The sequence below is a fragment of the Achroia grisella genome, unplaced genomic scaffold, assembly GCF_030625045.1.
Source record: "Achroia grisella isolate CSIRO2021 unplaced genomic scaffold, CSIRO_AGI_Agris_v1 utg874, whole genome shotgun sequence".
NCBI lineage: Eukaryota > Metazoa > Arthropoda > Insecta > Lepidoptera > Pyralidae > Achroia > Achroia grisella.
Window position 1 is genome coordinate 501964 of NW_026713051.1, and position 27609 is coordinate 529572.

Sequence of the window (27609 nt, forward strand, 5' to 3'; positions counted from 1 at the left end):
TTGTTTTGTTAGGTACATTTAAAACGATGATAAAATATTAAGATTCGATAATAAAGAAAAGGCTGTTTTTTATTACAGTACTAGCTACTCGCCCCGACTTCATACATGTATTATATATATAAACTGTTCCTCTAGAATCACTCTATCTATTTAAAAAAACCGCATCAAAATCGGTTGCGTAGTTTTAACAGTTAGTAGAAAGACAGACAGCGACAGAGACTTTGTTTTATACTATGTAATAATAATGATGAAGTTAAAAAAATCCTGCTGACATGTCTGGATTCTGGACTAAAATATGGGTTTTTTCCTATCCTAAATTTAGAGATAGCAACCCTATACACAGTTCGGAGTCTAGCATGAGTCTAGAACATAAAAAGCCGGCTAAAAACAGAAGTGGCACACCCTATATGAATTACGACGTTCGCACGCCATGCCACGAGTCGCGTTCACACTGTATACAATAAAAAGTTCATTTTTCATTTAATATCTTTGTGAATAACTTCTCAAATACACATGCGATATAAACTGTACAAGTTTAATTATATATATAATACTAACTGTACTCGCGGTGCATTCGCGTTAAATTTCAGTGAAAAATATAGCCTAGGTATATGTTATTCTGATGTTATATATTATAGTAAAGTTTCATCAAAATCCGTTCAGTAGTTTTTGCCTGAAAGAGTAACAAACAACCATACTTACAAACTTTGGCGTTTATATTTACTTATAATATTAAGATTAATAATATAAATAGAAACTACTAATGATATGTAGTATATATAGTATAGTAAAGTATACAATTTAAAGGAATTTTTAAGTTAATTAAACAGTGAGTTATTTTTAAAAGATTCAATTTATCTTAAATTATAGTGTTAATAAAGGCATAAATAGCTTCTTAGTGGGTATCTTTGTAGACATTCAGTATATTGTAAAATTTTTATAATTGTCTATAACTGTGTTGAAATTACTTCTCTAATTTATGAACACTATAGATACTATATATGTATATATTTATACTTGCTTTTGCCCGTGGCTTCGCTCGCGGTATTAAGTATTATTATTAATTAGGTGTAGTTTTTGCGGCTTTACTTTTGTTTAGCGTGTGTAAAAAATTAGGCCCTACAAAATCTAAGATTTATACAAACTTTCATCCCCTATTTTATCCCCTTAGGTGTAGAACTAATCAAAATCCTTTCTTAGCGGATGCCTACGTCATAACATCTACTTGTATGCCAAATTTCAGCCCGATCCGTCCAGTGGTTTGGGCTGTGCGTTGATAGATCACTATGTCAGTTACCTTTGAGTGATATATATTTAGATTTTAAAAAGTAAAAAACTTTTTTAAATATACATATAGTTAAATATATTTAAATATACATATATGTAGATATAGTTAAGAAAGTATTTCCCGTCACTAGACTGAAATAATAAAAACTATTTTTATATTAACGGCCAGATCACATATACACGGCATAAAAGACCACGCATTGATTTACAATTGAAAGTTTGAAAGTTGCAAACATTTAAGAATGCAATGGGTCACAAACATATGGTTGGCAACCAACTATACTTTATAATAATGTATCGTACTTTATTTTTGGTAATTATACTTATACACATAAAGTATGCAAAAATATTTTATATTCAACCTTTACTGTGACGCGTAAAACAAAATCCTCATTATGGTTACTTAACGATTTATAATTACTCAACGAAATGTTAGATTTCAATTGTGAGTTGCAACATTTGTCACAGTTCTAACGTTATCAGCACACAAATAATGTTTTAAACGCAAAAAAAGTTGGAAAATACTTTTTTTTTTCCTAATTATTTTTTTTTTCTATCAAAACCAGTATACACGTTTTATTTATCAAAAAAATTTGGCAACCCTACATAAACATGACCCCGCTTCGGTGTCGCTGAAACTTATATTCGTCGCGTGTTATATCAATTATTATGAATGCGGCTTAAGGTTTAAGGTTATGATTATAGAGTCGAGAAACGCGGTATAGAAGCGCCGTAAACTCGGACGAGCCGGTCGTCCGTACCACCGGTGAACTATCACTAAATATATATTTCAAATACGTCTTGATGAGTGATTAAATAAATACAAACACTGTTGCATAATGAAGTATATTTTAAAATACAAATTCGGAATTTTATGTACACGTGCAACGCGTCCTTAATAATAGGTGCGTAGGTACATATTGCCCGTTGTATATGCTATTTTTATATCAGTTGCTTTTTGTTACTTTCACATAGGAGCTATTTATTATATGCAGCAATAATTTCACAGTATAAATAAAATAGCACTGCCACTTTTAATAGAATAGAATAGAAACAATCTTTATTCAAAAACACTTAATATAAGCACTTTTAAATAGTCACATAATTCTTTTAAAAAGTTTACTTTTTACGATATTTCATTCGCACTATTATTATAGTTGGCAATTTTACTTAAAACGTATAGGTATATTATATTATAATAAGTTAAAAATATATGTTTTCTAATTCTAAGTTATTATATGTTTTAATATATAAATAATCTATTTTAATAAATAGCTAAAATCTCCTTTACTGGAAATGTTATCAAAATACATATTTATTATTAATTATTACAATTTAAAAAATCAGTAAAATGAAACTGTTTCATATTTTTATATATATATTAGAATAGAATAGAATAGAAAATCATTTATTCAAATAAACTTAATTTAAGCACTTTTGAATAGTCAACATTTTTGTTAAATCTACCGCTTATTTGGAAAGCTGTCTCATCACAAAAAGATTAAATAAGAAACTTGTGTGTTGCTCTTTTAAACAATCTTTGTTCACATTACAAGTCGAAACGTGTGAATACAAACTACCAACCGGTACTAATTTATTTAGACTCAAATATAAAAACACAATAAGATTAAATCAGTCGTAGTGATAAGAGCAGACCAGTCCCTACAAGCAGCACCCGTTCACGAGTATGACGGATGAGCCAGTCATCATTGCACTCAATAAGTTTCAAACTTCTAGCTTTAAAAATGATGATACACATATTGTTTGACCATATCTATAATAAAATTGGAGTTTGTAATATTGAAATAACTGTTTTTACTACATACAGTTTAATATTTTAGTACGGTACATACACTAAAATAGCATGTTTTAATATTTTTGTCTGTCTGTCTGTTTGTTCCGGCTAATCTCTGAAATGGCTGAACCGAGTTTAACGGGACTTTTATTGGCAGGTAGCTGATGTAGTAAGGAATAACTTAGGCTACTTTTATTTTAGAAAAATAAAGTTAAATTCCACGAGGACGAAGTCGCGGGAAAAGCTAGTATTTAATGATTAATATATTAATAATAATAATAATAATTTTTATTTTGCATCCAATATTTACAATTTAAATTGTTCCCTGGTACCTAAACTGAGTAGAAACTTGTATTTTAGGTACCAGGTCCCTCCTCTTACTGATATTATATTTATACTAGCTGTCCCGGCAAACGTTGTTTTGCCATATAAATTAATAACGCTATAAAAAAATAGGAGTTGATGAAAGAAGGGTGAAAATTTAGGATTGTATGTATTTTTGAATGTTGTATCATAAAAAATAAAAACTAAAAATTTTGTCAAAAAAATAAAAAAAAAATTTAGGGGTGGACTACCCCTAACATTTAGGGGGATGAAAAATAGATGTTGGCCGATTCTCAGACCACTACGTACTCAATACGCTCACAAAATTTCACGAGAATCGGTCAAGCCGTTTCGGAGGAGTATGGGAACGAAAACTGTGACACGAGAATTTTATATATCACTGATATCTCATATTACTGACTTAAAATATATATACCAAAACGAAATACCTAACTGTTGAATCCATTTATGTGCAAGTTTAGACAATTTCCATAGCGTGCAGGGTATGAAATTAAATAAATTAGTATCCATACCAACGAGGCTAATGCACAGCGAGCTTCCTTGCAACTATTTTAATTGTATGTTACTTTACACGCAAACGTTACTCAGTTTGTAGTAGATAGTAACTTTTGGTATTTGGTGTTTGTTGCTTTGATAATTTGATTTAAATCTACTAAAATACGACGATTCTTCATTTTAATATTATCACTTATAATAAATATTTATTGCACTTAAATACATTTGTAAGTATATTAATTACAACTAATGTTAACAAAGGAGGACTTATATCTAAAAGAGATCTCGTCCAGTCAACACAAGACAGCGTGGCGTAGGAAGTGTTGAGTGGGTCAACACTTCCTGCTCGGTGGATTAGCGGAATAGCACATCGCCTGTTCAGATGGTCGCAGGTTCGATTCCTCGCACCGCACAAATATTTGTATTAAAGAGTATCATTGATTGTATCGGTCTGTATACAAAGAAGGACTCATCTCTAAAAGAGATCTCTTCCAGTCAACCCAATACAGCGTGGCATAGGAATTGTTGAGTGGGTCAAAATGTACAAATAATAATTTAATAATATGTCATAAATAATTAAAATTAAACACAAAATATAATGTCCAAAATACAGATACTACTACAATATACATAAAAATAAAAAATATTCATATATATACATATGTACTTGAATACCTAAACAAAAATAATGAATGCTATATATACGACGGCTCGGTGGATTAGCGGAATAACACATCGCCTTAGTTCAGATGGTCGCAGGTTCGATTCCTCGCACGGCACAAATATTTGAGATGATTTCAATGATTCATGAGTATGATTGATTGTATCGGTGTGGATGTTACTAATATTAATTAGACTATTTGCTAAAGCAATAGCATATGATGGTGGTCACTTTATTCTCTCAAAATTGAATTTAAAAATGAATCTGTATTATTGTAAACATGAATAACATTTATTTGAAAAGATTACCAGCTGAGTTTCTTGTCAGTTCTCATCTCGGAATCATTCCGAACTGACGGTAGATTTGACATATCATAAGAGTCTGTAATAGAGCTATATGAATAACGATATTTTGAATTTATGTTTTAAACTGTTGATTTCATATAAATAAATATGACATTCAAAATTTGTTGTTAACCTTAAATAGTAAAATAGGGAATATTTGTATGGTAAATCGTCATTTTTGAAACAAGAAGTGTGATAAAACTTTAATTTTTCATTTTGAGTTAGATTATTAATTTTTGGTCGCGGGCACAGTTTACTCAAATTAAAAAATCATTTATTAATCCAGCGTAATTATTATCATTACATGTATTATCTACTGAATGTTTTTATTTACTTATGCATCAGTAAAAAAAACACACAAAATGATAGGTTATATAAACTGATACAAAAGGCGTTCTTGTCACTAGGCAATAATTTCCAGACTACTAGTAGAGAAAGTAACATTAAGAGATGGGTAGGTGGTACACGTAATGAACATAAATATATAAATAAATTTACCTATTAATATCTAAATATATATAACTCAAAGGTGACTGACTGACTGACATAGTGATCTATCAACGCACAGCCCAAACCACTGGACGGATCGTCCTGAAATTTGGCATGCAGGTAGATGTTATAACGTAGGCATCCCCTAAGAAAGGATTTTGATTAATTCTACCCCCAAGGGGATAAAATAGGGGTTGAAAGTTTGTATGAAACTTTGTCAATTTTTAACCGATCGGGCTGAGACTTTGCATGCATAAAGCTACAATGACGTAGGCATCTTCTAGGAAAGGATTTTGATAAATTACACCCCTAAGGGGATATATTAACGCGAGCGAAGCCGCGGGCAAAAGCTAGTTTAAAATAAAATAAAAAAGAAACGTATGCAATACCTATACTTAATAATGCACATATCTTCAGAAAGTATGAAAGGAAAAGAAAGTCGGATTGGACAGAGACTTTGAAATATTTTCAAATATACAGACTAGAAATAAAATAAAGTTTATATTACAGTTATATTTAGTTGTGTAGGTATTTACGTCTGTGCGATTTCACCAAAGAAACCTAAATTACTCGCTACAAGTGACCTCGTAAAATATTTATCACCACACTTTGCCTGTAAAAATACCCCATTAGTGGGTCAATTTGCGAGCAATAATTTTCACATAGAAATCGATTTTTAATGCCCCCAAGGCAAACACTGCGTATCGGGCGGTCCCTTTGAACTGTACAAAAGAAGACAACAAAGGAGCCGATGTATAGTTTGTCAGGAAGTATTGTTATTTTCTATGAACTATAGTCGGTGTTAATAATGCTTTGGAATGGTTTTCGTAATTTTACATTTATTGTTTTATGAGCAGCCGAATACTAGCTTATGGTCCACAGTTATATGAAAGTTATCGTGTGTTTTAAAAAGTTTATAAAAAAATATAAAATAGTTTATGGTTTTTTAAAAGTTATTGTATTTCTTAAATATCGATATCCATTTAAAAAAATTTATTAACTTAAATTTTTTATTTAAGTTAATAAAAGAAATTTTAAATGGTTGACTTGGATATGGTAACACATGCATGGTATCACGTCGTCACATGATAACGTGATGGCTATGATTCAGTTCGTGCATATACCCGTTGGTTACCACATGTTTTGTACTTGCGTGTACAAACAAAACAACAAAACAAAATATTTATTTATTAAGGTTGAATATTTTTATGGACTTACAGTAATTACATTGCAAAGAGATTTGATTGATCGATTTAAAATATAGGCCGATATGTATATAATATATGTAACGTAGATACCGTAGTAGGTATAACAAATATAACAAGACAAAATAAAAACAATGAATTGAAGATGTATATGAGACACAGTTACCTAAATACATCAAAATAATAATTGCATTTAATAATGTCTAGTAAGACAAATTCAATATTGTGTACTAAGCATTGCTGTATCTAAACTGTGTCACCCCACCTTACATTTTTATATTGTTATTTAGTATATAAGATCAATATTTCTATGTACATATTGTCAGTCTGTTATCATCTGTAATATACATCGTCTCGACAAACAACATAGTATCATTTACCCGCAACAACGTAAAATATAATAGAATAGAAATTGGTAAAAACTAAATAAAAGTAATTATTTCTATTCTATTCTATTCTATTCTATTTCTGTTTACCCGCAACAACTAACAATAGAATAGTACTCAACTATGGGTAAATTAGTAATTTTATGTCAGTCATATTTAATATATTTTGTTGTAACTAGAATCGAAAACAAATTGCTGGCTCACATGTTGGAACATGGCTATTCAGAAATATATTTATTATTCTAAAATTGTATTTTAAAAATAAAATTTGGGAGAATAGAATGACCACCAGCATATATATGCTATTGCAAAAAACAAAACAATTAATCAGCGTTCGCAATAGTTAATGAATTTGGTTATGGCTTAATAATTTAGTTATTAACAAAATATTTCGTATATAGTAATAATAATAATACAATAAATTAAAAAAATAAAATCACGCTTGGCTAAGGCCCGCGTGTTTGAGTGTATTGCCCCTGTAAAAAGGGAGATATATAAAATATATATATATAAAATAATAATAATCTCAGGACAATTCACACAGCACCATCTAGACCCAAGTTAAGCTAGCTAAAGCTTGTGTTATGGGAACCAGATAACTGATACAAAAACATAGATATTTTTTTTCGTAAATACATACATATTATACATAGCAAACACCCAGACCGATACAAACAATCATACTCATGAATGCTAGTTTGTGCCGTGTGAGTAATCGAACCCGCGACCATCGGACGTAAAGCGGTGTGCTAGACCGCTAGACCACCGATGTCGTCATTTAACTTTATAGTTCTTTTATTGTACATTTTTGTTTATACTTCAATATCTTGACAATCATTTAAATATATATTTTTGTATTCCAAGCCTTTTTCTATATTTTCCATATTTTATCTTCTTATCTATATACATCTAAATACAATTTACATATACCTATATACCTATATACATCTATACATAAATAAAATTGGAGTGTCTGTTCGTAATATTGAAACAAACGTTTTTTACTACATGCATATGAATATAAATACGGTACATACACCAAAATAACATTTTTTACAATTTTTGTCTATCTGTCTGGCTGTACCGATTTTGACGGGACTTTAATTGGCAGGTAGCTGATATAATAAGAAGTAAAGGCTACTATTATTTTAGAAAAATAAAGTTAAAATACCACGCGGACGAAGTCGCTAGTGTAAAACAAAACTACAACATATGGTAACCTACGGGTATATGCACGAACTGAATAATGGACATCACGCTATCATGTGACGACGTGATACCAAGCATGTGTACCATACGCAAGTCAACCATTTAAAATTTCTTTTATTAACTTAAATAAAAAATTTAAGTTAATAAAATTTTTTAAATGGATATCGATATTTAAGAAATACAATAACTTTTAAAAAACCATAAACTATTTTATATTTTTTTATAAACTTTTTAAAACACACGATAACTTTCATATAACTGCGGACCATAAGCTAGTATTCGGCTGCTCATAAAACAATAAATGTAAAATTACGAAAACCATTCCAAAGCATTTTTAACACCGACTATAGTTCATAGAAAATAACAATACTTCCTGACAAACTATGCTACTAGCTTTCACGCTTCCATATACAGTAATTTCACTTCCTAATCGCCTACAATCGAATGGATAGTAAAGATGAGGATCCAATGCAAGATTGAGGATGCACACGAATGTTCTTCATATATTCAATATATAAATTATTTCAATTTAACAAAGTGGGGTGCAATAAAATTTATTGAACTTAAATTAGCAAATTGACTGTTTCCGTTACGATGTGTGGTCCTTTATTAACACTTGAACTTTCAAACTTCAATCTGAGATGACACTTTGAAGATGATAACGATTGTCCTCATAGCCCAAGAGCCCACGACGGCCAGACGCCTTATTAGTAAATGTGAAAGTTCTTGTATGTGTGTCCCTAATACAGGAAAGAACGATTTCCAAACATGAAACCTGGATCGTGGTTCCTTAACAAAACTTTCTGGCAATTTAGGAAACACAGTTTAATAGTTCTCTGAATAATATATATAAATATCAGCTTTATTAAAATAACGTAAGTTTACTCATAAAATAATATAGTTAGGGGAGTCCAGCTGGGGGTCGAAACCGTACTATGTGCCTGGCAATGAGCAACGCAAGTTACGAATTATATATGAAAAAATGGAGTTTCTTAAAATAACGAATTTAATATGATATACACCTTTGCTACCTGTTACACTGTTTTAAACAAGGTGTTACATATGAATGTGGATGGTTATAAGGGCAGAGGAAGGCCGAAAAAGAGATAGATGGACTGTGTGAAAGATGATATGGTAAGAAAGGAAGTAAATAACGCGATGACTGCGAACAGGGATGAATGGAAGAGAAAGATATTACCACAAATAAATGGAATAAGGAAGAAGCAGCTGATGATGTTACCTCTTACTTGCCAAAGGAACCACGATCCAGGTTTCATGTTTGGGGATCGTTCTTACCTTTATTGGGGACACACATACAAGAACTTTCACATCTACTAATAAGAAGTATATCTGGCCGTCGCGGCGTCGTGGGCTCTTGCTCTATTATTGTCAACTATAGGTACAGGGTGCTACTACGTTAGCTTTGTATGTTATTTTTTAAATTACGTCAGTTATATCAGGGATTTAAGCGAATATTTATTATGTTATTTAATTGTGTAAATTGAGAGATACTATAAACGTTGCATAACTTAATGTATTCTCTTGAATAGCAATTGAAAACGATTGTTTTTAATACTCTGGGTGTTAACTATATATATTATGTATGTATTCATAAATAAAAGGGTCGGCAACGCGCATGTGACACCACTGGTGTTTCAGGCGTCCATAGGCTACGGTAACCGTTTACCATCAGATGGGCCGTATGCTTGTTTGCCACCTCAGTGGTATAAAAAAATAGTTTTAAGGTAATAATATCAGTTGTGTAGTATCTGTAATACAAGCTCTGCCTAGCTTGTGAATGTGTGAACTATTCAGGATTATTACTATTATATAGATACTTATGAATGCAAATATTTGTATTATGCAAAAATCGCACCCACGATCATAGGAAAGTAAGAAAGTCTGCTAAAAAAAAATAACCAGACCTAAATCAACTTTGAGTGACTGGTGGTCAGTGGTTGGTAGTACTTTTCTAGTGACTAAGTACAATTGCGTTGCATGCCGTCTGCCCAGTAAAAATGTAACAAAGTTATTAATTTGAGTTTCTGTTGAATATATAAATATTTTGATATATATTTCTATATATATATATATCTTTTTTTAGATATTTCTAATTTATACTAGTGCACCCAACAATCTTTCTCTGCTCCACTCATGGGTGCCTAGTACATAACGCCGGAAGGTTTTTTTGTGTATGATAATGGAATGGTGCACCCGCCTGCGCTATCGGTTTACGCTGGCGGGGCACCAGTGGAGGATGATAAGATGAGCATGAGGTCAGGTCAGTTAGCCCATCGTGACAAATTCACCAAGAATTTATCACGATCGTTTCCAGGGCAAACCGCGTGGAGGTCAACCTGACATGGTACATTGCTAGCAGTAAGATAATCAATCCACATTACTAACAAACTGTACCCCCAAGCAAGGTGTTAATTTCGACACATATACACATTGTTTTTGTGCATTAAAGTTAAATAAATAAATAATATACGTATTGGATTAATTAATTATTTAACTTTAATGATTAATTAAACAAAATTTGGGATTATTTTCATACTGCAGTTGTTTCACGTGGTAGGTACTAAGGCAATTCGTAGATCACATATACACTAACTGGATCACACTGTATCTGAGGCGGCAAAAACTATCTCTACAGTCCAATTTATATAAAACGGATTCATCATCTCAGCCCGGAAGATGTCCACTATAGGCCTCCCCCAAAGATCTCCACGACGATCGGTCCTGCGCTGCTGCATCCATCGCCTTCCAGCGATCTTGCTGAAGGAATAAAATGGATTAATGGCGTTTATTAAGAAGTTTTATTGTATAAATATAAAAAAAAACGACAATAGAGACGCCCAATAGGAAAGTCCCATCGTTATACAAATGTAGGTATAGACTATTCAAAACCTTAAAAGGTTTTTAGTTTTTGGTTCATTGTTGAACTACAATTATGTCAAATTAATTGTATTAATGTAAATTTTCTCTAGTTTAATTTATTATGTAGCTATTTTGATCGTAAAATGAATCTAAAACGAGATATTGTCAAAAAATTGTTTTTAGACGCCATTTTTCCAATATGGCTGCGCGAGCGTCATAGTTACGATGTAGTAAAGTTTAAATTCGCCAAAGAGACCATTGAAATCTATAAGATTACCAATTTTCAAAATACCGAATATCATTCGAAAATACCGAAATTCTTTAAACCGAGGTTTTTTTAATAGATAGTGACTCAAGAGGAAGGTTTATATGTATAATACCCATGCGAAGCCGGGGCGAGTAGTAAGCTATATTTCTGTAAATTTAATAAAAGTATGTTCAGTAGTTTCTTTAGTGAAAGAGTAATAAACATCCATGCATACTCACCAACGGTTCTAGGTAGCGAACTTTGAAAAAGGGAGAGCACAATAGATCTATGTAGGTCGCAGTGCTACATATGCTACACACATCTGACAAACCCAAACAACCCAATAAAAAAATAATCACAAAATTTCGCATTTATAATATTAGAAAAACCACAGATAACATAATATTACATAGTAAAACTAAATAAAAAAAAAAGTCAGTCCTCTAGTATCCATTACACAAGCTATAGTTAGCTTGGGACTAGGTGATGCCTAATTTTCTTTAAATGATTATAAGTATATGTATATCCAAATATATATAACTCAAAGGTGACTAACTGACATAGTGATCTATCAACGCACAGCCCAAACCACTGGACGGATCGGGCTGAAATTTGGCATGCAGGTAGATGTTATGACGTAGGCGTCCGCTAAGAAAGGATTTTGATTAATTCTACCCCCAAGGGGATGAAATAGGGGATGAAAGTTAGTATGAAACTTTGTCAATATTAAACCGATCGGGCTGAGACTTTGCATGCATAAAGCTAATATGACGTAGGCATCCCCTAAGAAAGGATTTTGATAAATTTCACCCCCAAGGGGATAAATTACCGCGAGTGAAGACGCAGGCAAAAGCTAGCTTATAATAAAACACATACGACGATACTTTGCATTTCGATCCATACACATCTAACAATACAAAATTCAAATGAAATATTGCAATTGTATATATAATAGAACTTCTTTCAAATAATTTCTAACAAATAGTGTGCAAGCGAATCTGAACTATACATTGAATCAATCTATGGTATTCAATGTTCTCTATGAGTGTCTAGTGAACAACTTCAGAAAGGGACAGACATATTTTTTCATGTGAGATAGACTTAATGGTTCCCACAACGATTACCTTCACCTGAGAGTTCCTAGTGACGTGCCGTTATCGATAATTTTGATCGGTGAGGTTAGGGAGCGTAACCGTAACCCAAAACTATCGATTATCCGATATAAAAAAATATTCGTAACCGAATCCGAAATAAAAATTTCGGATAATATCGGATAGGGACGGAGCCTAATTGAGATATGTTATGTAACCATTTTGCTAGCTATTTGTATTTTACTTTTGAAATTCTTTAAAAAATTAATATCCGATTATCCGAAATAACTTCATATCCGTATCCATATCCTTGTCCAGTATAATAATCATTCCTATATCCGAAACCTATACGTATCCGATATTTCATATCCGTAACTTTCTGATTTGAATCTATCGACTCGAGACGTCAGTTCAAAAACTTCAGGTATTTGTTTTAAAGATTTTATTATTATATCTAATGATGTATGTAATTATTGTATAATGTGACAATCGCTACAAACAATCTTTGTAGGTACAGGTCTATATATTCTATAGCTATATATTCCTTGCAGTTAGTTAACACACACGCAATTTGGTTGGCATAATTTTATTTATATTTTTAAAAAATAAAACAACTTTCTATTAGAGATCTTTTAACTAACACCATACAAACTCTGACTCTATAATAATGATTAATCATATTAAATATTATTATAAAATCCTATTATTTAAGTAGATACATCAAATTTTTATTATAAACTACAGTTAGCAAACTTCATAATTTTATTTATATTCATCGAATTAATATCGTATACTTTAATTCTTAAAAATAATATATTTATCACATCACTGACATAAAATCTGCATCTATTTGTTTTATTTGTTTTCATCATCATCATTGCCTTGCCTTTATCCCATTATTTGGAGTCGGCGCAGTATGTCATTCTCTTCCACTGCTCTCTATCAGTCGTCATATCTAAACATACTCTTCTTTTATTCATTTGTTTTATAATGTAAAAAGTAGGTAATTTCTAAATATTTATCGTAAACTATCGATAACTTCTGTGTAACGTCACTACAAAGAATGCACCTTGACAGCACTAAGGGAAATGGTTTTTTTAATCACATCAGTCTTCACAATATATCATCCCTTTATTTACTCAATGCGTTGCTACATATTCGCGCACCAGGCTTTGTCTGTATAGATTCGATCCAAAGGGGTCCACACCGGTGTATAGGGTGCAATTGAAAGACATCTATAACCGACATTTTATGCAAGGTCACAAAATTATGGGAACTATTTTTTGAGTTCTGATGATCCATTTTTTTAATTATCATCAATCTATATTTTATCATTAAATCATTTCGCATATACGATTTAATGATAACGTTTAAACCTTACATATACAATATATAAGTATTGTAATCATTTTTACAATTGTGGACGTGTATTTATGTATATTTATTAATGATAAAAAAGAACATGAATCAGTCAGATGCAATCTAAAGTTCGACAGCGTGCATACAAAGTTCTCAAGGGGGCGTGGTTACAAATACATTTTGTTCCTTTTAGAACCCAGGGGGTCAGTTCTTTGTGATGTTAATAAGATTTAGGACGCGGTAGTCGGTGAGGTCGCGCTGACCCCCTCTTGTTGTTTTGACCTATTAACAGGTTGCATTGTGGTCACCGAGTTGAACGGCCATTGTCAAGTTTGCAAGTGCATGATTTTTATTTCCTGGTTCTGATTGGGGTCAGCTTTTACGACGCGACGTCTATAGTTATTTTCGAACTAACTGTATAGTTTATTAGAGAATATTTCTAAAATAAAAGTAGCCTAATTACATCAGCTACCTGCAAATAAAAGTCCCGTCAAAATAGGTCCAGGCATTTCAGAGAACAATGTTGTAAAAAATGTAACTTTGATGCATACTGTATTGTATTTACATTCATATGCATATAGTATTACGGTTATTTCAATATTACTAACAGATACTCCAATTTTATATATATATTACGTCCGTTTAATTATCACGTATATTTTATAATATACTACCTCGGTGGTTCAGCTGTTTAGTACACCGTCTTACTTGGTTCGCGGGTTCGTTTCGTCGCACGGCTCAAACATTTGTATTAATGACTATGATTGTTTGTATCGATTCTGTGTATAATATATATGTATTTACGAAAATATATATCTATATATTTGTATCAGTTATCTAGTACCCGTGGGAAGGCCTCCAGCAAGGTGGACCGACGATCTGGTCAAGATCGCTGGAAGTGGACGTCTTCCGGGCTGCGATGATGATGATGATGATGATGATCTAGCACCCATAACACAAGCTCGCGCTAGCATAACTTGGGTCTAGATTATTATTATTAATGGTACTAAATAAACTAACAATTTAATATGCTGAATATTAAAAGGCTATCATTGATTGTGTATACTTAAATAGTATCACGGACATAGCTAAATCATGTGGCGTTGCTTGTGAAAACTAAGTATTTAACATCCGCACGGATTGTAAATAGACTAACATAAATATACATAACATAGGTATATTTATGTGTTACTGCTTCCTCTATGTTAACTGTAAATTATATTTAGTCATTTCACCGCGTGTGGTCTGAGAACTGTATTCAAACATCAGCAAATGTCGGGAGGCAATACAAAGTTAGTTAATTTGTAGATAATCATGTTCTACACGTACCTTATGTAAATATCTAGTTTAAAGGCGAGTGCAGTTAAACTAAACAATAAATAACGTTACATTTAACATATTTAAACATACAACTTAAAACTTAAAATCCATAGCGCTGACAATATTATCTGATTGCACTAAAAATGAATGCGTAGCGGTTTCTATGTTGATTATCGCATGCCTCTTACTTGTTATACTGTAATTATTCATATAAAAAAAATATCTATTCAATAGAGCAACACACAAGTTTCTTGGTCATTCTTCTTGTGATGAATCTGCGTTCCGAATGAGTGGTAGAATCAAAATATTACTATTCAAAAGTGCTTGTAATGAGTTCATTTGTATAAAGATTATTTCTACTTCTATTTAATCTTGAGTAATAAGTATCTCGACTGCCACGATGGTCTAGCGGATTAGCACATCGCTTTACTCCCGATGGTCGTGGGTTCCATTCCTCGTACGGTGCAAACATTTGTATTCATGAGTATAATTGTTAGTATCGGTCTGTGTGTTTAATATGTATCTATAAAAAAAATGTCTAAGTATTTGTATCAGTTGTCTAGTACCCACAGCACAAGCTTTGCGCACCGTGGGCGCCATCTACGCTGAGTTTCTTGTCAGTTCTTCTCATCTCGAAATCATTCCGAACTTACGGTAGATTTGACATATTCATAAGAGTCTGTAATAGACCTTTATTCATAAAGATATTTTGAATTTTGATTTTAGCTGTGTTAATTGTCCAGAGGTTATTTGTATTTATTTATCTATTGTTATTTAAAAATGGAATGTTCGATTATAATTTCGCTAGGCATGACTTTCTTAAAATGGTTTAGTTTTAATTTGGTGTTAACAATAGACCGTTGAAACTCAAAACTCACTCGTTCGGTTTTGAAAACAAAAAATAACAAAATTTCACGTCTTTTACAAGGTAGTGACAATTCGCCTGCGAGGTTGCTAAGCCGGTATTGTTTCACAATATTTTTCATTCAGAACAGTCAGCAATGGAAATCGCTAGAACAATACAGACTGCCCACAGCTATTGTTCTAAGTTTTTGAGCCCTTCCAAAAGTTTTCAATGATTCCAAAAGTCAGCTTTTCAGGTAAATTAGATTATATTTAATCGTGTTTAACTGTCACGTGACTAAACAGTACAGATGCCGTTTATTTCAGCTCTATGGAAACAGAAGTATTTATTTACGGTTATCTATACATATAAATAAAATTGGAGTGTCTGTTTGTAATATTGAAATTATCGTTTTTTACTACATGCATATGAATATAAATACGGTACATATACCACATTTTTTACAATTTTTGTCTGTCTGTCTGTTTTTTTGACAGGATTTTAATTGACAGGTAGCTATAATAAGGAGTAACTTTTAGAAATATGTTTTTTTTTTGTATTTGTAAAATAAAGTTAAATTCTACTCGGTCGAAGGTTCAAAATTCATAGGGAGCATAAAATTTATTTCCACACTAGCTGCACCCGCGACACTGCTGGTGTAGAAATAAATTTCATGCTCCCTATGAATTTTGATAAAATTAATGATTTAATTATTCAAATTTCTTCATTTGATATTATTTGAAATCAGTGTATTAAATGCTGCAATGGTAACCAGATGTCAATCAATGGTAAATAGTTTAATATCAATGTTCCAAACCATGGTGAAACTGATTAACATCTCGATTATATTAATTGGTTTACACTCTGGCTTTAAACTTTTTACCTATCTTATATTATATATAATCACTAGCTGACCCTGCAAACGTTGTTTTAGCATATAAATTAAAATCTCTATCAAAAATTATTGAAGTAGATGCTAGAAGGGTGAAAATTTAATAGTTTTTTTAATCCCGAATTATACAAAAAAATATAAAATAATGTTAAATAAATGTTAGGGGTGGACAACCCTTATCTATATATAGTAATTTGAGAACATATTGTTCTTTCTAATAATTTAAAAGATTATATAGTTACCTAAAGAATAAACTTTTAGTCTTTAGAACTGGCTACTTATAAAAAAAAAATTAAATTTAGAATAATAATAATAACAAATTTAAATTTAGAATAACAATAATAGATTAGATTAGATAGATTGTTAGATTCTGTCCTCATTGTACGCCGGTTTCTCCCCCTGACGCCCTGATCCCCGGCCGACTGTGCTTCTACCGGGGTATGTTGCCATCTCCTCTCCTTAAGAGGGGAGATGAGAATGTTTGGAAAAAAAAATAATAATAATTGAAAAAAAAAAAAATAATCTCAGGACAATTCACACAGCGCCATCTAGACCCAAGTTAAGCTAGCTAAAGCTTGTGTTATGAGTACTAGATAACTGATACATAAACATAGATTTTTTTTGTAAATACATACATATTATACATAGAAAACACCCAGATACAAACAATCATACTTATGAATACAAATGTTTGTGCCGTGCGAGGAATGGAACCCGCTACCATCGGTCGTAAAGTGGTGTGGTAGACCGCTAGGCCACCGAGGTCGTCAAGAATAATGATACTGTAACTATATTGAGTTTTTTTTCAATTTTTTTGGCTCATATTGAGTTGTAAATATCTGGATACTTATATAAATCACTACATAGTATAAAACAAAGTAGCTCTCGCTATCTGTCCTATTTGTGCTTAAATCTCTAGAACTACGCAACGGATTTTGATGAGGTTTTTTTAATAGATAGAGTGATTCAAGAGGGAAGATTATATAGCTGTACCCACGACTTCGTCTGCATGGAACTTTACTTTAATATTCTTTTATCATACGTAACGTCATAGTAGCTTTATGCATGCAAAGTCTCAGCGCGATCGGTTTAAAATTGACAAAGTTTCATGCAAACTTTCATCCCCTATTTTATCCCCTTGGGGGTAGAATTAATCAAAATCCTTTCTTAGATGCCTACTTCATAACATCTACCTGCATCCCAAATTTCAGCCCGATCCGTCCAGTGGTTTGGGCTGTGCGTTGATAGATCACTATGGCAGTCACCTTTGAGTTATGTATATATATTTAAATTTCAATTACAATCCTCACTAAGTACTACATGACTACAAAACTATACTGAAGTCTACATTATATTGTTTATACTATTCTAACTACGACATTTCTTTATATTTTAACTTGCTACTCGCCCCGGCTCATTACGGATGTACATCTATTATATACATATATATAAACCTTCCTCTTGAATCACTCTATCTATTAAAATAAACTGCTACAAAATCCGTTGTGTAGTTTTAAAGATTTAAGCATACATGGGGACGGATAGACAGCGACTTTGTTTTATACTATGTAATGATTTCTATCATATTGTATAAGTTAAATAGCCAGGAACATTCGAGATAATATAAAAATAAACCGCAAAGCGAACGTATAACCACAGATAATATAATATTACATATGTATATGTACTGTATCAAATACGAATTGAACATTTTTATACTTATTAAAACTTAAACTATTTTAAATTGCCTAGAAAAATTCCCTTATATTTATTATTACTTATTATATATGTATAGTGTATAAGGATCTAGTAAATTACAGTACAGAGCAATGTGACGTAATCTTAACTTCACCAAATGCTTTCCACATAAAATTCTCTAGAAATCTTAGTTTCGTAGGCGCAGTGCAACGTGCATTTGGCGCCTAGCGAGATACTTTTTTTTTCAAACAATTATTACACTTAAATTCCTTAATATACCATCCTTAACATAATTTCAATCTTTTGTTAACCAATTAAAGTTTATATTTGAACAAACGTTTCACGCTACAGAATAAAATTTAAGTTAATCGTTTATAATCGAAATGCAAAGCAGTGTGGTCCATAAATGTTGGGGTATAAGGTAGTTTTTAGTGTGACCGGCATAGTTTGTCCTTGTTCCAGGATAATAATAATGCATTTTTTGTTATCCAAGATGCCCGTGTGCGATGCACCAAGATGACTGTCTATGTGTGCGTCCTATATCTAGCAGCTGTCCCTATTATATTCACTTGTGTGAGTTTTATACACTGCCGCACACATTTTGATACTTTTCGATGCTTCAAAATTATAAAATAGAATAGAATAGAAAATCATTTATTCAAATAAACTTAATTTAAGCACTTTTGAATAGTCAAAATTTTTTTTTAATCTACCGCTTATTCGGAAAGCTGTGTCATCACAAGAAGAATAAGCAAGAAACTTGTGTGCTCTTTTAAACAATCCAATCAACTTATAAAGTTCACATTTTACATGTCGAAACGTGTGAACCAACCAGCACTAATTTATTTAGGCTGAAATATAAAAACACAATAAGATTAAATCAGAATAATGGCATGGCAATGATGAACTAAACATAGCAAAATAAAGATATCGTGTAACATTTATAAAAGCAGAACAAAAACAGTTTGCTGTATACTCATTATGTTTACCAAATAAAAAAAAATGAGACTAATTATGTTGTTTCCAATAGCGTGACATACGAACATTTGGACAAAGTAAAAAGTATAATCAGGATCACGAGTTATGGCGTCAGGTATTTGAATTCAGCTTCAGTAATTATGGAAATTGAAAATATTGATTTTGTCTAGTCACGATAACGCTATCGTATTTATTTATGTAGTAACTAAACTAATTTTATACTTTTAAAACATTAACATTACAATACTAAAACATCTACCCTGATTGTAACAATTCGTTCATTACTATGTTCTTTTTAAAGTTTGTGCACATCGAATTTAACTTTCATTTTCTAAAATAAAAGTAGCCTAAGTTACTTTTTATTAATCAGCACCTGTCAATAAAAGTTCCGTTAAAATCGCTCCAGCCATTTCAGAGATTATCCGGAACAAACAGATAGACAGACAAAAATTGTAAAAAATGTTATTTTGATGTATGTACCGTGTATATATATTCATATGCTTGTAGTAAACAACGGTTATTTCAATATTACAAACAGACACTTCAATTTTATTTATATGTATAGATGTATGGATTATATTCGTCTGATTATTTTTTTTTGTAGTGTGTGCCTAAGGGGATAAATTAACGCGAGCGAAGTCTCGGGTAAAAGCTAGTTTAATATATATTGCTAAAACATACAATACATATACATATAAATAAATATCAATCATTAGTATACATTGAAATATAAAATAATATATAAACTATACTTGTATGTATCATTTATCTAGTCAACGATCAAAATCATTCAATTCTACTGCAATTATATGGAGAAACTTTTTTTGCATAGTTGGCGAAGCTATTCCCAGGAACATATGGGCCGCTACGTTGCTAGATCAAATACACCATCCTGTCGGCATTGTAGTTCGTTTATCAATACTTAAAAAAAACCATGGGTATCATCTATCTCTTTCTAATCTCTAGCTTTCCGTGGGGAAGAAAAAGACAGCTATCGGAAAGAACAATTTCAAGCATAATTGTTTTCAAAATGAATAGAAGTAAACAATAGAGTTGCAGAAAGAATGTCAAAAAGCTATGCGAAGTGTTCACTCAGTATTACTATGTAATATTATGTTATCTGTGGTATTACCAATTTAAGCTTAGCAGTTAATTTATTACACGCTACAGACAATGGCTACTTGTGAAAAGTAATAATTTGTAGCACATTTAACTAATTTCACTTGTAATATTGTTAGTTCAGATTTATTAAACATTTTACAAATATAAGAAACTTATCAAATATAATTAGGGTAGGCTAAATCAAAATATTTTAGTAAATTTATACCTATATTTAATATATAGGTAACTAAAAACAAACAAACATTAGGCTCAATTTGCAAATTTTCAAATGCTCACACATTACACGAATATACCCAAAAATACTTAACTAAAAATGGTTAATGACTTACACTCATTAAAAATGTTTAGTCTTTCAGTAATAGAAGACAATATATAAACACATAAAATGTCAAATAAAAGGCTACGTTAAATAAAACATACATAAAAATTACACGTTTTATTTAATTTATTATATAATACTCATATTAATCTCAGGACAATACACACAGCGCCATCTAGACCCAAGTTAAGCTAGCTGTAGCTTGTTTTGGATGGATACAAGATAATATTAATATACAAATACATAGATATATTTTTTTTCGTAAATATATAGATACATATAACACATAGAAAACACCCGGACCGATACAAACAATCATACTCATGAATACAAATGTTTAAAGCGTGCGAGGAACCGAACCCGTGGCCATCGCAAGTAAAGCGGTGTATCGTTACATAGTATAAAATAAAGTTGCTATCGCTGTCTGTCTCTATGTATGCTTAAAACTTTATAACTACACAACGGATTTTGAAGCGGTTTTTTTAATAGATAGAGTGATTCAAAAGGAAGGTTTATATATATATATATAACTAGCTTTTGCCCGCGGCTTCGCTCGTGTTAATTTATCCCCTTAGGGGTGGAATTTATCAAAATCCTTTCTTAGGAGATGCCTACGTCATATTAGGTTTATGCATGCAAAGTCTCAGCCCGATCGGTTTAAAATTGACAAAGTTTCATACAAAATTTCATCCCCTATTTTATCCCCTTGGGGTAGAATTAATCAAAATCCTTTCTTAGCGGATCTTAGCCTACGTCATACCATCTACCTGCATGTCAAATTTCAGCCTCATCCGTCCAGTGGTTTGGGCTGTGCGTTGATAGATCACTATGTCAGTCAGTCACCTTTGAGTTATACATATTTAGATATGATGAATGACGAGTGTGCATGGCACGAGTGTGCATGGCAATAGTTGTTCATGCACTGAATTTTCATTTAATGTTAGACATAGACACCTATATAAATATACTTTGTAAATAAACTGGCTTTAAAAAAAAAGTAATTCAATTGAGTTTCTTGCCAGTTCTTCTCAATTGGATCTGTATACCGAACTGGACGGTAGGGAAAAAAAATAAAATTATAATGTAAAAATTTGACGTTCATAAGCGGCTAAAATGTCCTACATGAATAAATGATTTTTGAATTTGAATTTGAATTTGATACATGCATACCCGTGCAAAGCCGAGGCGAGTAGCTAGTAAGAAAATAAAGATTTATTTTATAATTTTGCTCCATTTCGAATAAAGTATTAAGTACTCATATTATATCTAAACACTAATTCGAAAGTAAATATGAACAGCTATGTAGAATATTTCGAAGACATATACAATAAAGCTTATCCTTGGAAGTGATCTGTGTGTATCCTTGACCCTTCATTCTCGTAAAAGGAGGTAAACAATACTGCCTAGTTATATTATTGTATTCTATGAGAATGGTTGATTCGATATTCATAGCTGCAAATCACGATAACCTATTAATTATATGTCCTTACGGAAACGTTAGGGACCTTGAAAATATCAAATGGCCGAATGAAATGCAAATCTGCTATTCTATTGAATTTAGTGTAAGAATAATCTTTACGATCGTTGGTTGGAGCCCTTCGTTTTCTTCACTTTATAGTTTTGGTTTTATTTAACTAAATATAACGTGTATAAAGTGGAATATATGTACTATATAAATATAAAATAAGCCATGAAGAAAGAAAAAAGGCAGATATTGATTGCTATAGAAAGTAGAAGAGGAAAAATGTTATGACACTTGATACGGCGCGATGAATTTTTGACAGTAATTATTGAGGGAAAGAAAGAAGGAAAGAGAGAGAGAGGAAGACCAAGGCACAGTTACATCAAATAAAGTAAAGATAGAATTGGAGTCGTGTCGTATCAAATCTTGAAGAGTATGATGGAAGATCGTAGAAAGTGGCAAGAGCTCCACCGACAAGAGCGTCGCTCTTGAGTTTATGAATGAATGAATAGGTACTATAATAGAAGGAATTTTAAACCTTATTATCTATGATAATCTAATAAACTAATATAATAAATGTAAAAGTATGTCTTACTAGTTGATGGTAATATTTTCACCACAAAAATTTTATTAATTTAATTTATTATTAACGAGCTTCTCGCCCCGGCGTAGCACGGGTGTACATGTATTATATATATAAACCTTCCTCTTGAATCAATCTATCCATTAAAAAAAACCGCTTCAAAATCCGTTGCGTAGTATTAAAGATTTAAGCATACTTGACAACGACAGCAATTTTGTTTTATACTATGTAATAAACTCGGTGGTCCAGTGGCTTGGCACACCGCTTTACTTCCAACGGTCGCGGGTTTGATACCTCGCACGGTGCAAACATTTGTATTCATGAGTATGATTGTTTGTATCAGTCTGGGTGTTTTCTTTGTATATATATGATATTATATGCATTTACAAAAAAATCTAAATATTACATCAGCTCAGTCTAGTACCAATAACACAAGTAATGCTTACCATGGGACTAGATGGCGCTGTGTTAATTGTCTAAAGATATTAATTTATTATTTAAAAAATCTATTTATATTATTTCAGTTACATCCAATTAGAAAAAAATAATTCACCATGAAGTGCGCAAAACTGCATCTCCAAGAGAGGTCGAAGGTGAAACCTATTACAATAAAGGTAAACGACAAACCAAGGAGATACTGTCAGAAACGTATGGTGGACCCAGGACATGAAGAGGATCCTAGATGGACAGATGTATTCGAAAGGTATTTATGTATATAAAACTAGTAGAGCCAGCCTCGCGTTGCTATAGCTAAGGTTCTGGAATAAAATAATATTGAGACTATACATAGAGCTGTAAGCTATCCTATCTTTCAAGTTGGATCAAATTGCTCACAATGTGCAAATCAAATTTGCAACCGGTTCAGTAGTTTAAGAGTCCATCGCGGACAAACAACGTGACTCATAAATTTTATATATAAAGATTTATGAATGTTGATGTTTAAAATCTAAGATTAAACCACAGATCTAAATCAAGTACTATGGAGCTTATTATGAAGGCATTACTGTGAATACAAAAAGGTTTAATTTTTTTCTAGTCTCAGGACAATGCGTACAGCGCCATCTAGGCCCTTTTTAGGGTAGTTAGCTACTATTTCAAGTTTCACTATTAGTCATTTCAAGTTACTAGGTAGTGTTATGGGTACTAGACAACTGACACAAATACATAGATAATTTTTTTTAGTAAATACCATATTATAAATAGAAAGCACCCAGACCGATACAAACAATCATACTCATGAATACAAAATGTTTGTGCCGTGCGAGGAATCGAACCCGTGACCATGCGACGTAAAGCGGTGTGCTGGACCGCTAGACCACCGATGATTAAATAATAATTGTCATTAACGTTTACAGGTTTCATTGCCACATCAGTGGTGATGGTGAAGTAGATGCGGAAAGATATGGAAATATTCCAAACCAAACTGAAGACTACATATTCCTATCGGTCCAGAATATAAAATTTCAGGGAGACACACAACAAAGAAAAAGACCTCGTACCAGTTTCAAATACAAATCATTATCCGATAACAGAAAACATCGGATGTTTGTTAAACAAGTTGTGGATGATGTTGACGTTGGAGATGATGTATCGTCACAACTTTCAAGTTACTACTTCGATGATTATGTGAAATATATTACCAATGATCGCTCTAGACCGTCATCCAGTAAATCTAGTTTATTCCTTCAACGAATCAGTAATAAATATAAGGAAAATAAAGCAATACAGGTGGACGCTAAAATCAGCGACAAGAAAATACGAAAGGATTGTAAAGAAAAACAAACTAGTGTTAAAGTAACAAAGTCAGAAGTAACTGAGGATCCACTTCCAGACAATAACATGGAAAATGCAAAGATATCATTTCATAAATCAGGCAAAAGGAAGAGTCTTACAATTTCTCGTGTACCTAGCCCAGAAACAGTACAAATAATAAGGGTCGACGTTGTCTGTAATTACAGTAACAGTTCAATGTTATCAGATTGTTATGATGATAACAATAAGCAAACGAAACTAGATAACGTTAAAATTGATAAGGACAGTACCCATAACTTTAAGAGTTCACACTTCGCTAATAAATATCTTTTGACTAATACAGTAAAAACTTTAGATGAGAACGTGTCCGGCGGAGCGAAAGTGACTTTACTTTGCAAAACTTTTAGGTTGACCGATAGATCTAAACAACCTTCAGAGAGAAAATATTCTAAAACTAAGAAATGTGGGACTGGAGTAAAAAACCGTAAGTGAATAACGATATTGTATCGTTTGCTGTGATCGTGTTACTAATACGTACTAAATTAAAATGTATTTAACAGGGAGATTCGTTGATTTTTGTCCGGTGATAAAAACTGTGGTAAAAAATTATGTAATAGTATGTCCAATTGGAGACATTGTGGATTGAAGTCAAACATACCTGCAAAGCAAAACTTGGCGTCACTACGGCGCCACCCCTACTCGGAACAACGGTGTTCAAACTCTGTCTATAACTTTTTGCCGACTAATGTATACATATTATAACAAAAATTATGTTAATTAATAATATTATTTAAGCTATACATGATGAAAGTATGATTTAATATAAATTTATTGTTTTCTATTGGTGAGGTTTAGTTAAGTTAATTATAATTATAGTTAAGTTAATTATAAGTTGATTAAGTTTCAATAGTAAGTCGAGCGAGCAACTAAATTATTACTAACTAGCTGTACCCACGACTAAGTCCGCGTGGAATTTAACTTTATTTCTCTAAAACAAAAGATTTTTCTAAAATAAAAATAACCTAAGTTACTCGTTAGTACATTACTTACTTGCCAATAAAAGTCCCGTCAAAATCAGTCCAGCCATTTCATAGATTAGCCGGAACAAACAGACAGACAGACAAAAATGTTATTTTGGTATATGTACCGTATTTATATTCATATGCATGTAGTAAAAAACGGTTATTTCAATATTACAAACAGACACTCCAATTTTATTTATATGTATAGATTTAATTAACAAATACGCATTATTAATAAAAATAAATATAAATTATTTTATCTTTATTTATTATTGTCGTTGGATCACCATCAATAAATAACGATTTAAATATACATGCATATACAATACAATACAATGTTACAAACTAGCTCAACAAATCAAAAATCATTTATTAATGTTTTTATCGACCTCGGTGGTCCAGCGGACTAGCACACCGCTTTACGACCGATGGTCGCGGGTTCGATTCCTCGCGCGGCACAAACATTTGTATTTATAAGTATGATTGTTTGTATCGGTCTGGGTATTTTCTATGTATAATATGTATGTATTTACGAAAAAAAAAACATATCTATGTATGTGTATCAGTCGTCAAGTACCCATAACACAAGCTTTAGGTAGCTTAATTTGGGTCTAGATGGCGCTGTGTGAATTGTACAGAGATTATTTATTTATTATTATTATTATTAATGTCGGACATTTTAGCCACATATGAACTTGAAATTTTTGTATTAACTTTTTTCACTGCAGTTTGAGAAGCCCAGCGGTTCCTACAGAAAAAAATATTGGACGTAAATTCACACACCCTGTGATTTAGTGCGATGGCGCTCATGGCCAGTTTTACTTACAAAAAAAAAGAAATCTTAAACGTCGGATCGGTAATAAAAAAAATTGTAATCAATCTCCTTTTTTTTAAGTCGGATACTTCTAAATAATACAATTAGTTGAGATTTTTAAGTGATTATAAAATATTATATGACTGACTCGGTTTTGGATGAAACACAAGAATTTTGATTTATATTTTTTGTTTAAATAAACTGTAAAACTTTAAGCTTAGCTTATTAAAAGAATCTAATAATATTGTATTAATAAAGAATTGTAATATATTACTATGACTGATTTCCTCTTATTAATTATTTAACCAGTTGGTTATATATTCAATATTTTTTCTATTTGAGTATTTAATAGAATTAGTGCTAATTGGTGGTTTGTATTCACATACTTAAACTTAAAAATGTAAAGTAATAATAAAATTATTTAAAAGAGCAACACGCAAGTTTCTTGCTCGTTCTTCTTGTGATGAGACAGCTTTCCGAACGAGCGGTAGATTAAAAAATGTAATGACTATTCAAAAGTGCTTCAATATAAGTTTATTTGAATAAATGATTTTCTATTCTATTACTACTACTACGTACTAACTTTGCGTGCGGTTTCACCTGCGTTAAGTTTCAATATAAAGCCTATTTGTATTTCTGATACAAAAGTTTTATAAAAAAAAAAAAAGTTTCATCAAAATCCGAATTGATTGAATCGAAAGTTTTTCAATTCAATCCATCAAACAGTTATTAGTTATTGGGTTAGCCCACAGTGATTTCAGTTTATTTATGTTATAACTTTATAAGCTTATGTGTTATTCTGGTTAATCTACAGGTTAACTTTTAGTTAGCGATCCGTAAATCTTGCAGTAATTTAAAACTTCTTAATTTAGTAGGACTTAAGAAATTTCATTTGTAATTATTGTATTTTTTAAGACAATTCACACAGCGCCATCTAGATCCAAGTTAAGCAAGCTTGTGTTAAAGGTTTCTAAATAACTGATACAAATACATAAATAATTTATAATTGT

At 31.6% G+C, this 27609-nt stretch overlaps 1 protein-coding gene across 1 annotated transcript in view; it reads left to right on the forward strand.

The window, feature by feature from the left end:
* Positions 1-23565: 23565 nt before the first annotated feature.
* The window catches only part of LOC131853098 (uncharacterized), a 112340-nt gene continuing 108296 nt past the window's right edge, over positions 23566-27609 (forward strand). The window contains exons 1-2 of the mRNA XM_059203913.1: positions 23566-23714; positions 24367-25247. Coding sequence (XP_059059896.1) covers positions 23566-23714; positions 24367-25247 — 1030 coding nt within the window. The remainder of the gene's footprint in view (positions 23715-24366; positions 25248-27609) is intronic.